The following is an 18540-nucleotide window of genomic DNA, read 5'->3' on the forward strand; positions in this document are numbered from 1 at the left end:
GCTTGATATATAGGTATACAATAAGATTTTTTTTGGTGTGTGTGTTCCATTTTTTGCTCGTTGTGCAGGTTATATTTATAAGGTAGTATTAGCATTAAAAAACCAGTGATGGGCAAGAAAACTATCTATACACGACAATGAACATGGTTATGGTGTGGATTACTTTGCAAGCTGCAAATAGGTGTGAGCTGTACGAATGAGGCAAACAAACAGTATTACATATGAAATACATATGTAAAAATATCTCAAACACATGTATTTGAAATGATGCCCACCTCTTTGTATAGTTAGTATGAAACATTTTAAATGTATCTGTATATGTACAAATCTGTTTTTGAAATATAAATCACACTTCTGTCATCAAGGTCAAGATGTTTATGCTTTTGTTACTTATGCATTCATGTTTTTCTTAACCTTAGAATTCTGAGACAATCACAGCATTTAATGCATTACTTGTAATTACCATCCAGACATATAAAAAACACACACTCTAATGGTTTGATTAATCATGAATAACTTTTATTGAACAATAAAATAGTGATGGCAAATACTAATGTAACATATCCACATTTTCCTTTTTTCACAACCAATACAACATCTGTTGCCATTATTATCAGCTCTGTTTTTTTTTTTTTTGTATATCACCCCCCTCCCCACTTCCCATTCCCCAAAACCAAACCCTGCTACATGTAAAAGCTGCTTATAGAAGAATCAAATGATTTAATCATAACCATACAAAAACATTTTAGTTCATAAGATTGTCTATATGGATCTTTTGGGAAATACACACAGAAGCAGGGTAACTGTATACAAGCATTGCCGATCTGGTGGGCTGTGATAAATTTCTTGACCGGGACACACAAATTGGTTTTGTCAACTGGAATAATACCACTGGCTGCAGCATCCGACACCTGCACTTACTGTGGGCTGCTGCTCTGTGAGTCAGCTCACAGAGCTTACAGGAATGCAAGTCTGGCAGAAGAGGCGCTTTTTTGAGCTTCACGTAAGTGCAATGATTTTGGTTCAGCAAACGTTACAGAAGGGCGCACTCTGGTGCCACATCGGACTACAAATTTAGTTGAGGCACAATATTTGCAAGCCTCTGAATGTGCAATTACAAAGTGTTCACTGTGGACCACTGCCAGTTCAGACTGACAGAAGGTCAGGAAGTATAGGAGAGTGGTAGTTTCTATCAACGGCGTGTATGGAATTTACAATTACGCTGAACTGTGTGCATTCAGGAAAGGACATTTTCCCATTCATTTTTTAGTTCTGCACTTGAGGAAAATGTCCATTTTCAAGTTTTCTTTCACTTTTTTTATTTTTTATTTTTATTTTTTACAATTTATTTCCTGTCAACATGCATGCAGTTGGGGTCCACATCAGCACCTTTATGTTTTAGAATATAGCACCATTTTTAAATGTATGTTTTATCTTTTGTTTGGACCCAACTGTTGGCATGCAAAAATTCATAAACGTGGAATTTCTCACATAAGTATCCTACATTTTGCAACCTTTTACAAACACTACAAGGCAATTAATGAATAATCATACAGTACCATACGTGTAGAACATGAACTAATACAGTACACACGTTAAAGAAAGTGCTAGAATACAGAACAATTGCTTTCTTGTTTCGAGTCTTATATTATTCTATAGGACTATAAGAGGACAAGCTAATGTTGTACACAATCATTTACCCAAAGATTACACAAAAACATTTTTGTTCCACCATTAAAAAAAAAAAATTATCAAACACTTATGATTCTAAATTCCAACTGCTGCAGGAATGGCATGACAAACAAAGCAAAAGAAATAAAAAAAACTCCAAAACAAACAACCAAACAAAAAAACAAAACAAAGCTTATTCAATATTCATACTTGCACAACACACTACCTACATAAGTTCAGCTCAGTAACACTAAAGAGGCTTTCATTGTAAAGTGAAGCCTGGACTGCCACAATTTTCATCTCACCACTCATTTAATCTGGTTGACATAAGATCCTTGTGGATTTGGTAATCACTATTTTATGAGAAAGAACACTATTCTTTTCTTTCAAACTTTACCTTTTGATTGTGATTTGTACAGTGGAGGTCTGTTACTCATATTTCTCACCAATAATCTTACTGTGCTTAATCTTACTTTTTTTTCTTCAGTTACACAGTAGTTAAACATAAATTCTACAATCTTCATCTAAAACTAAAAATATCACAATCAAATTGAAACATGTTGTTAAGGCTTATGGTTGGAACCTTTGAGATATTAATTTTTAGTGTAACAGTCCCAAAATCGAAAGCATTCAAACATTGAGTGCAAAGCTGAACAATATAGTACATATTTTCTACTTAAATAGTGTTTTTTTTTTTAAATGAGAGAAAGAAATTATGGATGAGTATTGCACACAACCCTAGAAGCCAAAAACAGCATAAAACCATGTGGACTTCACTGTTTTTCAGATTTCATTTAAAGATATAATAGTGCTGTTTAGTACTGCTGGCTGATGAGCAAACAAATTAAATTAAAATGCATGAAGAATATTAAAAAAAATACTTAATGAACTTCTTGATATATAAATCCAATAGGCCAAATGTGGGGATTACAATTTTACAACTGGTTCCTTTTGCAAAATTGTTTTGGATTTTATTTTGGACATGCTCTTGGGTCCCACTTGAAAAGCCTCTACAAAAAGAAAAAAGTAATTGTATAAAACATCTGTATATAAATCCACCCTCCACAAACACATACAGAGTTCTAAATAGGAAAAAAACAGAAACATCAGACATACAATTCACAAAATACACAAATATAATATAATAAATGAAGCTAAATGCAACTGTATGTCAGTCAATATTTTGACTCAATGCTAATATTTCATTTCTTTTGTACATTTTATATTATTTTAGGTGGGGTGAGAAAAGGAGGGAAAAAAGAAAAGAAACCCAAGTGCACATGGAATATAAAGTGCTTGTTTTCAGATTCACGTTGATGCATGGAATCATGTAGATGTATTTCAAATGCCAACAAATGCCAATATTCAACACTATACTCTGAATGGGTTTTAAAAAACAAATCGACTGTTCAGTACATTGTCTATGGAAACTACCAACCTGAACATGAGTGAAGATTCAAATGCTACAGGAGTACTCATTTTATCATTCTGTGATTATTAGTGATGTACACCCTGGATTAAATCCTAAAAATTAACACAATCCGGAATGTAAAATCAAATAAATAAATGAATGCGGAACATGAATGAATTAAAAAAGCCACAGCCGTGTGTTTTCACGATGACATGGAGAGCGATGTTCTCCTTCCCATTACACTGCCGTTAAAAACCACAAGCAAAAGCAAACACGGCGTGGCCATCTCACAGAACAGGGGTCCTAAGTTCCGTTTAATGTCTGCCGTCCGCTAAATCTCAGAAGTAGTGCGGATTGGCTTAGTTTAATGATGACACTGAAAGCCAAAGGCAGAGTGCTCAAACTATAAAGCCTCCCAGGACCAGGGCAGGGAGTGACCTCATCTTCATAGCAATGATTGAGCCAACAAAGTAGTAAGCGCTGGATACTTTGCCAGGCCACTACGAGCAAGATTGTCTCCTTGATCCCACAAGTGAAGGAAACCAATGCATTTGGTGTTGGTGTCCTTCCTAGTGAGTTGTATAAAAGCAGCAGAGAAAAGTGCTGTTTGTTTTAAAGTGCTCCTTCACGGAATGTGCCACTTGCTTCTGTTGCACTATTGGTTGCCTACAGAATGCCTGTTACCAGGTGCAACAATTAAGGTAGAGCAAATGAGCTAGACACCTCATACCCCCCCACACCCCCCACCCCCCCCGAGAAAATACATTTCAATTTAAAGGCATACTATGCTGGATTTTTATCCATGAAAATATTATTTAAAAAATCATGATAAGGCATATCTCTGATGCACTAGCAATCTCTGTCTTAAAGTACTTCAAGCACCAAATTTGTGCGCCTTTACCTGTGTTTGTTATTCTAAAATGTGTTCATGACGTTTCTGGGCTCTTTTCTGTGTGGGGTGGGTGTGGCTACAGAGCCTATGGTCTGGGAGGGTTTGTTGCTAGCCAGCTACCTGCCCAGAAGCAGCAAAGCAAAAAGACAAGCCGACAGGGCTCGTTCAAGAACTAGAGTTAATATTGGAATTGCTTTTCCTCAGTGGCCTCAGCGGAAGTTTGCCAAGGGGATGAAAAGTGATGCGAAGTTAGCTTGTTTTCTGTTGGACCTGTAAGTAACATTACCTCTAGCTATCCAGCTAGCTACATTAGGTGGGGTACTCAGGGTGAAGGGTTGACGATTGAGGAGGAAACTCCTTTAATTGTAGTCACAGGACCACAGCAAAGCTAACAAAATCCTGCATAGTATGCCTTTAAGGAAATACTGATGAGTGCTGGACAAGCATAGTTTTTCTTCTACAGAAAGATATGTCAACTGTTTCAAAAAGTAGTTCTGACCACTAGATTAAAGCCTGTTTCAAATAATACAAGTGACTAGCACAGAACAATTCTTGCACTTCTAGATTTTTTAAAGTTTTCTTAACAATTGTATTTGATTCATATAGTTGTCCCTTTCAAATATTTGAGGATGCTGATATTACATTTTACATGATTATTCTAAATAAATAATTGTATACAATAAACAGTTTTGTTTTCATTTCAGACACAAATAAAAACTTGATGAACATTATTGTGCTTTGCATGTTGCTGTAGCACTACATAATCACCTGAACATGCAGACTGTCTCACTGGGAGAGAATGGCTGGTCTGCTCAAGCTCTAAATAGAAGAAAAGCTATCTGAGAAAAGCCTTGCTTTCATTTAAAATGAAAATGCACACAAGAACACACACACACACTCACTGTACAAGGACAAACGCTTAAACAATGGTTCGGCTGGAAGGGGAACATATCATTAAATCTCCAGTGAAACAATACCGACTATATTCAGTCCTACAACAGAAAGTGCATTCTTCATACGTGCATTCTGTCCTCATTAGGCCTACTGTCCAATGAAAAACGAGCCTTTCATGTTGGACAAGAAAGAAAAACAAATATTTACACCACAAGGAATATGGCTTTTTACAGTTGGCCAAAAAGAATGATAAGATGCTTCACCTAAGCAGACACAGAAAGAAAAATCTGGATTAACTTTAATAAAGAGTGCAATAAATAGAGGAATCTAAATACTAAATTACGGTATTTTACATAGCTTTGCAGTCATCAAATGTAAGGGAAAGATTGCACTCAAAACACATTGTATTATTATTTTTTTCTCTACAGAAATACTCTGGTAACAAATTTTGGAAAACAATTAAATTTTATATGAAGCTCTACACATAAAATCACCATCAAAGAATGCACGAAAGCCCTTTAAAGCAGAATAATCGTCAGGTTTTGCTTTGCACTGAACACTAGTAAGCCAGGTATTTGTAAATGAACTCCTTGTCATTTTTTTCATGCAATTTTAGTATAAATTACATCACTCTCTCATTTAAAATGTGTTTTTGTACTGCCCTGTTCAGACGTTTGTGGTGAGGGTCAGAAATCAAAGACTATTTTGACTAATCTGCATCATAAATGATGAAAAGCCAAGTATGAAATGCCACATTAGTGTTCTCTAGGTGGTGATTTGGCAAGTTTAATGTTACTGCTTCAGGAACCCTCATGGATACTGGAAACTTGCCTTCACATGTTCTTTGTATAAGATAAACTGACACTCCAGAAGGTCTAGTGTAAATCTTCTGGACCTTGACATTTAAATGTGATGTGTCCATATCAGTTAATCAACACAGTCCCAAGAGAACATAGGATTTCAGTATTCACTGAAGATCAAGTGGGAAAATTCCCAACATGAAACAAATGACAATATTTCATTATTTAAGTCTCCATCACAGTTTACAATTCTGGTGAAGCTTAAGAAACAAATAATAAAATATTAATATTTCACCAGTTATATGATGGACATTGAAATGTTGTGCCTTAGATGACACTGCAAAGCTCTCTTCTCAACAAAGTCTAGGAGAGCATTTAAAAATAAATCTTTTCATGAAACTCGACTGTAGATAGTGTGCATAATGGGAATGAAGTGTTCATATGCTTTTTTTAACCTATAACTGTAGCATATTTCCTTTGTTGTGTGAAATTGAAGAGGACTCTGATCACAAAAATGAGTCAGCATATGAAACTTAGCCAGTTTGGTATTTTGATAGACCTTTGTCAAATATAGGCTAGTTTAAAAAGCACCGTATGCGAGGATAGTGTGCTGTGTGGGGTATTCTCTGTTTCAGCGTTACTTCAAAAATATACACACACTACTTTCTCACATCATTTGACCAATGACAAGCAAAAAACATCTACGCAGTACTCCACTGGGAAAAACGCACACATTATTCCTTAACATTAACACATTTGGCACATGTCCTTTCATGTCCCAAAGCAGTTTTGGGAATCCAAAGCCGGCAACTATTCACAAAGTGCCTACAGTAGGCCCCTAGATCACTGTGTTAGAAGAATTAGACTAGATCTTTTCTGTAATTAGGAGAACCAAACTGATTTGTTGTTGCTTTGATGCCAGATCCAATTCTGAATGCAGATGTAGCTTATATGTGGCTTGCTGTACAGCCATAAGTGCTTTAACACGTACCCTTTCCCGAGCACTCCAGAGCCTGTCTGTGGTTTTGCTAGATCAGCTGTATGTAAACAGTCTGCACTGTGGATTGCACCAAATTTGGCATGTTTGAAAGATAATTTTGGAGAGGTCTGTAAATGTTTTACTACGATGTATTTTTGAAATTGAAGCACACAGTTACCAAGAATAAAAAAGGATCCACATTCAGGAGGGTGATTTTGGGAGCACCATCTGATGCACAGAAACCAGACTGCTTTTGAGGACAGGTTCTAGAGAGCAGGTACAAGTAGCAATTAGGTAGCATGTGAAAGCAACCTATGTTAGCTGCAGTGGAGAACACAAGCAAAGGCCCCCAGTACAATCTTCAAATAACAAAAATATCTCCATGGGCAAACTACACACACATTGCTTCATTACTGGTAACTATGAAAGCTTACTAGACTGTTTAGGCACCAGAGCCTGCATAAAGCAGTAGTATCCTTAAGATAGAAGAATAACCCCAGACTCCATTTCCATTTACACAGTGTGCTGTGAAGACTCTCTGGGGCTATGTGACTTGAGAGCAGAGAGAACGGTGCGAGAATGATGAGATGGAGAACTCCACATAATTTCAATGTTCTAACATTTTAAAAAAAATCTTTTTTTTTTTTTTGGTGGTGTATTCCTGTAACTCATAACTCTGCAATTCCTCTCTTTCACAATTTATCTGCAGGTAAGGGAATCGAAAGTGAGTAGACCATAATCTGACCTATGACTAAATTATAGGGGCAGACATAATTCTTACATCATGTATGGAAATTGGTTATAGATTTTTTAAGAAGAAAAAAATGCATAAGCTATAACAGCTAAAGCTCACATAAGTCAGACACCCAATCAGATTTGAAGTGACACTATAAAGATGGCCAGCGTATATGTATAAGAAGTGGCATTGTTAAATAATTCTCCAGTAGACTAAAATGTAACTTCAGACAATGTCAGGTGGAGGGTCAAATCTACAGAGATAAGACAGAAGTCATATTAGTCATAGGCTCCCAAGCTGCGCTCTTTAAAACAGTTAAAACTTGAAACATTTAGATAACCACAGGGCTTGGTTTGGATAATTCAAGTGCATTTTTCATATTTTGAAAGGCTTCATAATTTTTAACTTAAGATTTTCATTTCAAGTAGGACTCTAACTGTCAGGAATGGCTTTAAGGCAAAATAAAACTATTAGTGTGCTCATCAGTGGCGTAAATCTGAGGGTGGTCGTCTCCCTGAAGTGTGCCAAATGTAAGAAGTTATAACATAGTGACACATTCATTGGTGTAATTAATTTTCTTCTATAAAACAGATATTTAAAAAAAGCTCAGAATTGACACCACTGAGTGACTTTTTTAACCCTTTGATTGACATCTGCTTGGCTTTTTTTTTTGCTTTCTCTTGGCATTAGATGACCTTTTGTACACAGCGTGCACACAGTATGACACGTCAACAAGGAAGTAATGATCTTTCTTTTGAGTGACTATGGGAACCGTCTCTACAGGATGCACAACAGCCCCAAAAAAGCACATTAACCTCACCAGTGTATAAATAGATTCAAAATGGGCAAGTTCACTGAAGGAATACTCCATAAAGTGCACAATTTTGTCAACTGATTACAACCACCTCAACCTTGCCCAAACCTTATGGGGGTGGCTATAATGAACAACCTCTTTCCATACGTAAAATACATCATCCACACTATCAACCTTAGATTATATATACAAACATATATATGTCTGCAGTATAAATATCCACATATATCATATATGTATTAATATAGTAATTAAATATATCAATATTATTTATCTAATATATATACATCTGCATTTCTTTGATCGTGCTGATCTCTGGCTATATCCGAAAGCAACCACTCACAAAACGTAGTTCTTCCAGCTTCGGAACATCTACGATTTCATGAATATTCAAATTTCAATTCAATGGTTACGCCTACATGGAATACACAATAAAATCACCACATCTCAAATATAATTTTCATTGTGCAAAAATGAACTACTTATATTCCCATTATCGTCATTCAGTACGAATTTTCAATTTATGATGTAAAAACTGATGAATGAAACAGGAACAACAGTTATTAATTTGAAAGTGCTAGTTGACTAGAGTCATACAGTACATTATTTTAGAGGTACATTATTAGAAAACAAAACATTTTTAACAAACTATGCTATTGTCACATTTATATTTTTCATTTATGTTTGGATCGCACAATCACTTAAGCAAACCCTCTGGCCAAAAAGGAAACCGTTGTCAATCCTCTTGATCTTCACTGTCCGCGCGTGTCTGCGTCCTCTTCTCCTTGTGACAGGTGAAAATGCGTCGCATCTCCTCTTCGTACCTGATGAAATTATCCCCAAATCTAGCCCAGGCCTTGAGGGGCACAGTGATTGTGTTTCTGTATGGCTGCCGTACCTCGCTTATCTTTAGGAACACGCCGTACCTGTTGGAACCTGCGTCGAAATAAAACCTCTTGTTGTCCACTCGGAAAGATACCGCCTCGGGAAGCTCCGGTGATTCATCTTGGCTCCTGTTGCCCCTGGTTCTCTCGTCAGTTTCTTCGTCTCCGTAGTCTTCAATTAGTTGCGACAGCGCATCTCTGAACTCAATTAGCCCCTGCGCTGGCAACACTATGGTCTGCTCAATGCCCTGACCGTAATATCCCATGGTACCGTGTCCTCGGCTGACCGTCTGTCTAATGCGGAGGAACCTGCCGCGCTGGTTTTCTTTCAAGTCTAAATAGTACTTTCTGTTATCTCTCTCTATGAATTCACTCTTCAAAACCCGATGGGTGTGCTCTTCCGAAACGGCCGAGTCGGTAGGTGAGTTTGGTACTGCTTGATGGTGGTGATCTTGCGGTCGCCTACGGGCATCATGTGGCCGGCCTTGGCCGTTGCTTTGCTCTTCTGCCCGTGGCACCTGAGCTCCCCGCAGCCCGATGTGCGCGTAATAATCGATGAAGTCTCCCAGGCAGTACCTCAGATCAGGGGCCATCGACATGGAGAGCGTCAGTTTGCTCTTCCTGATATTATCATGTCTGCCTCTTCCAATCCACACCTCAGCAATTTTGAGAAACCGGCCCCGTGCGCTCTGTTTCACGTCTAGATAAAACCTCTTTTTCTGGATGTCGACACGCTTGGAGGCGAGCTCCTGAATCTCTATGCATTGAGTAGCCGGATGAAGATACTGCTGAGGATAGACGCCTCTCAAAGCGGAATCTGATGTAATCCTTCCTCTGCCCTTTTCCATCACTCTAGTACTTGCATCGGCCATGGCTATTCAAAATTCCCCACAGTTTAGCTGCTGCACAAGCATTTGCCTCTCCATTACTAGCTATCTAGCAATTCAGCTAGCCAGTTTATTTGTTAAGCGAACAATCTATGAGCAAATTAATAATAATTTGAAAAATATGTTGAAAATGTGACCTGAAAAAAAGCCAGCAACTCAGTGAGCAGCCTTGTGGATATATCTTCGTCCTCATAAAGGTCAAGCGCAATGTTCTGTCAAAGACGACCGCTAACCTTTAGCTAACGTTACCTTTCTGTTCCTTTCCCTTTCACTGACACTTCCCTCCGTCAGCTCGTTAGCAAGCTAGCCTCTGTGCTAGCCCAACGAAATACGATGAGAAATCATCCAATCCAGGGTCTCCTTAGAGGGCGCTGCTTCAGTAATGCGACTTGTATTAATATAATGATCACCACGATTCTCCTAAGTGATTTGGTGTGAATAACTGTTACAGTGACGAGACACTATGAAAATAACACTAACAATGCAGATAGATACATAATTTCAAATGTTACTCTTACAGTTCTATTTTCAGTTGATGTGGCTCAGACTGCGAACGAGACGCGTGACGTAATTTGTCCGCGACGCATCGAAATTCTCATATTTATTTTTGGTTGAAAAAAGAGCTATAAGAAGTTCCGGTCGCACCAGGGGCAGTGTATTTCGAGTGGTGGAAGTGGTCATGGTTATGGTGTGAATAGTACGACATCTCGTCATTATAAAGAATATTTTGTACAGAGGATGCCCAGGCTGACAACAGATGGCGGGAGTAGGTGGCTAGCTAATATCTATGTAATATGAATCTCTTGTCACTTGTTTTCTTTAACAAGAATAATGTTAACAATGTAATGACACCAAGTAATATAGTTGACTTTTGCATGCAATGCAGATGTGGCTGGTGAGCGGTAGCTAGATCGATATATCAAGTTAGTCTAGCTACCTCGCTTCCTAACTCGGTAGTGCACAGGCATGTCCGTGCCACTGACTGCTAACAGTAACTGTTTGGCAAGGACATTTCTCGAGTAACTGTCAAGTTTGTTCAGCTCCCTAGTTTTGACTTCAATATAACGCCATTCAGCTTCGTTAACGGAGTTACCTGCTGGATAGCCAGAAACATAGAACTAGCGACTGGTGCAGTTTCTCCAGAAGTCATTATTTATCATGAATACTTGCGCAGACTGACTGCAAACAATATAGCTATTAGCTACCTACAGAGAATGCAGACTAAGACCAGCTGTCGGAAAAGATAGGTATAAGACCTGCTAGTCTGCAAATTGCCTGCGCACTCTTGGTTTGTCCAAATTAACGGCATCATAACCCTATAATGTACCGCATACACTGTTCAGGGCAGCGTAGCTTTTTATGTACACGTTTGCATATAAAGTAACATACGAACTTCGAACATTCGTTAACAGATATTTATGTGAGCTTTACACCATGACGGACAGGACTTTGCCAGAATGGATGTCAATCGACAGCAACAATGAAACCATAGAGAAAAAGGTAACGCTGAAGCCATTATTGTCAGTCACGTGTGTTGTTCAAGGGAAAGGTACGCCTTTATAATTATCTTCATGCGCTTCACCCCGGTCTAGGTTTTGGTATCACCGATTTTAAAAGATATTCTGCGTGTTTAATGAAACGGTTCTTTTTTGCTGATGATTTTATCTTGGGGCATCTAAATAATCAGACCTGGAGGGGCTCTTTCCATAGCGGTTTAGAGTTTAGGACGGAGTGTTTAAAATCATATAGTGCTGCACCACCTAACAAAAAAGGAAAAAGAAAAAATTAACATAGTAGCACTAGTTCTTACTTCGATAACTTGTTAAACTCTCATATTGTTGTTTCTGAAAATATTAGAGCATCCATCAGCATAGTGTCTTCACTAAATGTTTATTTTAGTATACTTTCTAGTGACTTTTCTGAGAACTCCGACATTCCATGTAAAGACGTCACTAAATTTCCTTAGAAGTAGCTGTGTGTGCTTTACAATTTTGGTATTATCAAGGTCCTTCAGAGCAAAACTTTTGTTCATTGAGCTATCAATGAAATCATGGAAATGCCAGCACCATTCCATCTTTCTTTACATTTTTACAGATGCACCAGTGTTTTAAAAAAAAATGTTCTTCTTTGGCTTCAACAGGGTCAGCAAGGATTCTTAAAAAAAAACATATTAGAAGATGACCTACCATTTCTGGAGTTCCCTGGTACTGTTATGTACAGCCGCGAGAAAAATGATTGCTCATTTCTCTCTGAGGATTTAAGGTACTTTTTGAATTTCTGAAACGCAGAAGGTGCCCCCAGCAGTCCCTTGAGAGCCTTTGCTGAAAACTTGGGCTTCAATGCCGGTCCAGCCTCAATTAAGAAACAATTTATTAAACTATTAATAATTTTTTCTTTGTTTTAGGCTCTAATTTTGGATTTGATCCCCAGGATTTAGATGTTTTGCGGGCTTATGTTTCCAATTTTACTCATACTTACTTCAGGCAGCCTTTGTGTATTAAAATGAATAAAACAGAATTTTAGACATGGTATCATGCATAGTTTAATGATACAGGGGGTCCAAACTGGCTGCCATTTTGGGGGGTTGACACTTTTATCTGATTGTAAGTAAGGATATGAAAGAAATAAAACTTTGAGTTAATTTATTGTAGCTAGAGAATATAAAAACACAAAATGTGTGCAATTTTGTCACAAATGCAAATGTGGTATATATGAAAATTAGATCAGCAAAAATCTTTACGAATTAAAAGTCATATGTGGGCATAATCGCACACTCATGACACATTCACAAATAAAGTCCAGTGATATAATGTTGATATGTGCAGCAGGTCTTCATCCTTAAATTCCTGCATGGTTAAAATCAGTTTATTCTTAATCCTGATTACGGATCATATCTTGATACACTCTTTGGACACAAACAAGGTGAATGACATTTCACAGCTATAAACTGTAGGAAATATAATCTTAAGCATCCTTAAAAAATATATTAAAAAGCTTTGTGTTTTTTTCTTTAAACAGGGCAGTAGTTAAAACCAGTGGTTTCTCTGTTGGAACACTGAACTAGAACACCCCTGGTGGCCAAAGAATATCTTACATTCACGTAGACATAAGGGTATAAAACTTCATTTTAACAAGAACGGGTTATGTAAGGGTGGTATCAATTTCCACAAATTCGCTGTGTACACGTCTCTATGAAACGATGAATGTGACTGAAAAAATTATACCCACGTGATTTTCTTATGTATGTCTATATGTATTATTGTATTTTTATTGCCCGTGTGATCTGAAAAGCTTTGCCCAATCAGCGAGAGTTTAATCGGTGAACATTCCCACCTGACTGCTCATTAAGAGTTGTTATATCCCCTAGATCCTGCCTTGAACCTGGAGCTGCAGTCGGGTTTGATATTGAGTGGCCGCCTTCCTTTGCCAAGGGGAAGACAAAGAAAGTGGCCATGGTCCAGTTGTGTGCATCTGAGGAGAAATGCTACCTCTTTCACCTTTCCTCCATGTCAGGTGTGTTCAGGCACTGCTAAGAAGGAACAGGAGCCAACTGCCAATGAAATTAATTCAGCGCAGTGCGCTTGGTTGTGACTCTTTGCTACCAGGCGCATTGCAAATCATCACCCACAGACATGATTACTAGAAAATGAATATGTCTTTATTAGTACAGACCACACAGGTTAAATAGAATCACCCAAAACAGCCAGATAGAATCCAGACGAGGGAGAATAGAACACCTAATTTCACACTACTTATAGTACGTGTAAAAGATTTTTTTTCAAAAGATGCGTGTTAATTGGTCCTGTTTTAAAAAATGTTCTTGCCTCTTCAGAACGTTTTGTAAATTCCTAATATTCCCCTTGCCTCACTTGGTGCTGTGTGAATATGAAAAGTTTTATTTGGTTGAACCTGTCTGAAGTGTCTATTTGGTATAATCATGTAACACAGTCACTTGCGAAAAGTCCTGTAAATCACTGTGGGCTGTCAGAAACATCTCTGCTTGCTACAGGGTTCCCTGCTGGCCTGAAGATGTTATTACAGGACGAGTCCATCAAAAAAGTTGGGGTGGGAATTGAAGGAGACATGTGGAAGCTACTGAGTGACTTTGACATCAAGCTGAAGAACTTTGTGGAACTATCAAATCTGGCAAATGAAACTGTAAGTTTGGTGTCAAAATTGACACCACCATTATCACATTCAAGAACTTTGGGACTGACGAATGTAAGAGATATTTTGTTCCTATGCATTTGTGTGATTTTAATTTGCAGTCGACCCAAGTGTATGTTTCATTCTGAAGTTCAACAGAAACCGCCTGAAAACGGCCTACACCGCCATATTCTGGTGTTGTAAAGCTGGAGGGGCAATTCAAGTGATAGGCTTATTGCTCACTTAACAAATTGAACATCTGGTCTTGCTGTGGCGGTGGCAAATCCAGGTAAGGCAAAGGTTCTCAGTGCAGTGACGTGCCTCATCATCTTGGTCAGAAATCCTAAACTTGCTGGTGCCAAGTGTGCAGGCGGTTTCAGAGATCACCACAAAAATGGGGACAAAACATTGGGTGACAGAGACTGGTTTTGAGATGCCTGTGCAGGGTTGCCTCTCTTTGTCTGCTCTGTGCTGTGACCTGCGTTTCCTGTGCTCTGCAGCTCAGGTGCGCGGAGCAGTGGAGCCTGGATGGACTGGTCAAGCACCTGCTCAAGAGGCGGCTTAGGAAAGACAAGGATGTGCGCTGCAGCCAGTGGGATGACTTTGAGCTCACAGAGGACCAAAAGAGATATGCCGCTACCGACGCCTACGTGAGCCCCTCTGTTTAGAACCAGCAAAATGGCTCTTAATGACTTATGACAGAAAAAACATTACATTTGGCCATAGGAAACGCTTTCTTTGGATTTGGATGTATACTACCTTCATTTGAAATATATGCAATCATGAGTGTTTACTTGTATGTGTGTATCCTGTATGTCACCCTGTCAGTCTCCCTGAATGAGTAAGAGAAAAATAATCGATAAAACAAATCCTTTTAAAAATTTGGATGATGATGTGTGTACATGTGCATGTCAAAGGTGTAAGTTATGAATGTATAATTACACACATATGCACACACGCTGAGGGCATGCATATACATATTTGTGATCTCTGATCCATCAGGCTGGGCTGATAATCCATAAGAAGCTGCAGGATATGGTTCCCGGTGAGTCACTATGTAAAGTACAACTTGCTGCTCCTGTCATCAGTCAGTCTTCGGCACTGAAACTGCAGAAAACAGTCAAAACTACATTGAGACTGGGTTTTATTTTCCTCTTCATTGTTTTATCGCAGGGACCACTTTGCACACTGCTGTCAAGGAGAAACTGCTCCAAATGGCGAGTGAAATGAAGGAGCTGGCTGGGCGCGTTCCTGAGGGAGTCCACATTAACAGGTCTGAACTGTGTACATGTTTGCATTGCGCACTTTGCTTGAGCACCACTAAAAGTTTGTGCCATTAGGTATTAGGTAAAGCGGACCTTGGGCTGGTGCTTGAGAGCTAACCCAGCTCTGTTGATTGTAGTACTGTGGAACTAGTGGAGGAGATGACCGTGAACCTGGAGACATTGAGGTCCCTGCTTTTGGGGAACAACGGTGAGGGACACACCACAGATGCAGCAGATCTACCTGATCAGGGCCCTCTGGAGGAAAAAGAAAAGGCAGAAGCCCCTTCTGGCGAGGAGGTGATGTTTTCTCACTGCACAAAAAAGGTGTCAGTCAACAAACTGGAGTCTGAAGACGTGGAACGTTCAAGCGATGATCTCCTCGGGGCCCCTGAAAACAGTTGTGACCCGGTGGAACGGGTCAGGGCTCCTGAAGATTGCACCTCTGCCCGTCAAGACGGTGCCTGGATGTCCCTGGATATCTCTGAGTATGAGCTTCAGATGCTGGAGCGGCAGGCCATGCAAGAGGAACTTGAGGAACAATCAACGCTGGAATTCCAGGTATCAATAACTTTGCGCAGGTTGCGAAGGTTTACAGCTGTTGGAGAATGAAAGTTTACAGAGTGGGAAGAATGCTGTCTTTTGTAGTTAAATTGTGGAACGTGGTTGTGATGAACATTAAATGATAATTTTGTACCCTTTATTTGCCCTGAAATATTTTTATGACTGCTGTAAATGTTTAAGTCCTTAGTCTTCAGTAAAATTTTTTCAGAACAGCATAGGATACTGTAGCAAAGTGATCTGTGATTCTTTTGAATGGCAAGGCTTGGCATCTTGGTTTAGTTGTATGAAATGGTTATACGCCGTAATTAGGGATTTGCCTGTAACTGGCAAAAACAAAAAAAGTCATTCATTTTTTTTCCCGCATGCCATGGCAAGACAATAGTATAGCTACTTTTCCCACATTGTTGTTTACACTGTAATGGCAAGTAATCTATGTTTAATTAAAAAAGTAATCAATGTGTGCAACACTTTAAAATTTCCGAATAAAACTGAAGCAAGTGAAACGCCAAAGGAAATGTTCTTCATTCCCCACCCCAACTTTAACCGATTACCGTGCTTACTTTAAACAGTTTATCTAGTAGGCAAGTTATGTTACCGTCACAGCCCTGCCAGTAGTATCCATTTAAAAAATAGGCATTGTCATATGGGGTGACATATCCTACTCAGACACTTGCACACAGCGGTCTGGGTAGAATTTGGACTGAGGCAGTTGCAGGGTGACTGCGACATCTGTGCTCTGTCTCTGAATCATTAAAATGGCAAAAAACAAACAGGCGAAACAGGCTAGCTGACCTTTTCTCTGACGGTAAATTTAAATTTAAAGAGCAAGAAATGTGGCTTATTGTTACTTGCTGTATGTGAATTCAAAATGTGCGCTCTTTAATCGTGTCATTTTAAATGAGAAATATTTCACCTGAAAATACTCGTTAAAGTTAGTTCGAACTTCATGGCGTTCCATATGAATGATTAAAAAATGATGTAGCTAAGACAGACTCGGGCTATTGTCGATTATTCTCTTTTTTGCGTTGGCTGTTTTCTGCAGCCAGTGTAGGATGAAAAGGCATCCTGCTTTCTGTTTTCACCACCTGCTTTCCACAGCTGTTTCCATTTGTGGTGTCAACGTTTAAGTGTGCATGCGTCTCAGATTTGTTGTATACCAAATCCAGGGGTGAGTCTGAGAAATTGGCACGGAAAACATACTGGCCAGTGTGGCGTATATTATGAGTAAATGCTGTCTGTAATCCTATACGTGATCTGTTGGTTTGTTTGTGGGAAGTCGCATGATTGGCTTGCTGCTCTTCTTATCACATAGTCAAGACAAATCCATTATCAAACTGCATACAGTAACAAATATGACTGAGCCATTCGTGTTTCCGTTTTTGTTTAAGGACAAGAAGCCCTTGGATGACTCTTCTGACCTCTCCTATGTAGTTGAAAGTGATGAAGAGCTGGAGAATGAAATGCTTCAGGTGATCCTGCACAAAACCTCCTTTTTATGAATAATTTTTTTAAAGCACTCCCTTTGACAAGGTCTTTCTGGTTGAAATGTCTGATTGAAATGTCAGTTTCGAGAGTTTCCAAATACACGTTTGTGTGTTTGTGACCTTCTCCCTCTCTCTGAAAGTGTGTGGAGGAAGTGGAGAAGATGAGCCAAGAAGAAAAAGGCCTCTGTCGGGGCGAACCGGAAAGGCAACAGACCACCGTAGATGATGATGAGGACGATGAAGATGAGGGCATCGAGGAAGAGGAGGTGGAAGAGTTTGGTAATGACATGCCTGTGGATTCATATTACTTGTCTACAAGGATATCTTTTGCGCTTATGTAGGTAGTGCTAAATAATTACACCACAGGGTTCATTCCCTGGCGGTTGTAACCCTTTCTGGCCTTGTGTTGCAAGTAATCCCCAGCTGTGCTACTGTAAACCTGCCGAGTACTGGGTTAGGAGAGGAAGAAAGACCATAAAAAAGGACGAGTGCTTGATGGTGGCCCTCTTGTCCAGTTCATATTGCCAAGTACCCTCTCTCAAACCAGCCATCCAGTGAACTGAGTATGAATCCCCATATTTCAATCACAAGGGATTTATACAGTTTCTGGTGCCAAAAAAAATGCCTACAATGCATCATTGATAATCTAAAAGCACGCAACACATATACTTTTAATGTACTTGGAGATCCTTGGGAAAGCTGTGAAGAATAATTTTTGTTTGAACTCCATTGTCTGTTATCGTGTAGAATTAAAGGCCAAGGTGGGGGACAGACGTTCCTTTTCAGATTAAGGTTTAGATTGGGGTCATTTTGAGGGCTCTTGAGCTGATATAAACTGGATAAGGGGTGCACTGTCATACTAACAGTTTATTTACACCAGCTATTTGACTTCAGTGTTTTCTTTTACTGCAAGGGCATAGGCAGTGGCATCTTTCTCTTTCTGTAATGAAATGCCTCTGCTATAGTACGTCTGGTTTTGGGTTTTGTCACGGCAGCCATGTTAGTGCAGCTTTTCAGAACGTAGCAGTGTTGTTCTATAACACAGATTATGGATAAGTGCTATAAATACGTTTCCCAAACTTGCGTTTAGGTTGCTTTATAAATCGGATTTCTTTG

At 39.0% G+C, this 18540-nt stretch overlaps 2 protein-coding genes across 6 annotated transcripts in view; one reads left to right on the forward strand and one right to left on the reverse strand.

Annotated features, from left to right (window-relative positions):
• Positions 1-497: 497 nt before the first annotated feature.
• On the reverse strand, positions 498-10507 carry purg (purine-rich element binding protein G). Its single transcript, XM_064307233.1, has one exon. It carries the CDS (start codon positions 9951-9953, stop codon positions 8934-8936), a length of 1020 nt encoding a protein of 339 aa, XP_064163303.1. The 5' UTR covers positions 9954-10507; the 3' UTR covers positions 498-8933.
• Positions 10508-10568: 61 nt separating this feature from the next.
• Positions 10569-18540, forward strand: part of wrn (WRN RecQ like helicase) — a 31989-nt gene continuing 24017 nt past the window's right edge. Inside the window, exons 1-11 of one of the 5 annotated variants that reach the window (XM_064307225.1) lie at positions 10570-10738; positions 11381-11468; positions 12109-12230; positions 13336-13481; positions 13978-14126; positions 14615-14764; positions 15117-15159; positions 15288-15387; positions 15517-15937; positions 17329-17409; positions 17565-17703. In XM_064307225.1, the coding sequence (XP_064163295.1) occupies positions 10707-10738; positions 11381-11468; positions 12109-12230; positions 13336-13481; positions 13978-14126; positions 14615-14764; positions 15117-15159; positions 15288-15387; positions 15517-15937; positions 17329-17409; positions 17565-17703 (1471 nt within the window). In that variant the 5' untranslated portion in view covers positions 10570-10706. Of the gene's footprint in view, positions 10758-11380; positions 11469-12108; positions 12231-13335; positions 13482-13977; positions 14127-14614; positions 14765-15116; positions 15160-15287; positions 15388-15516; positions 15938-17328; positions 17410-17564; positions 17704-18540 lie in introns of all 5 variants that reach the window. The other 4 variants (XM_064307226.1, XM_064307227.1, XM_064307228.1 and 1 more) reach the window with 4 other exon arrangements.

The sequence above is a fragment of the Anguilla rostrata genome, chromosome 14 (genome assembly GCF_018555375.3).
Source record: "Anguilla rostrata isolate EN2019 chromosome 14, ASM1855537v3, whole genome shotgun sequence".
In the NCBI taxonomy this organism is placed as follows: Eukaryota; Metazoa; Chordata; class Actinopteri; order Anguilliformes; family Anguillidae; genus Anguilla; species Anguilla rostrata.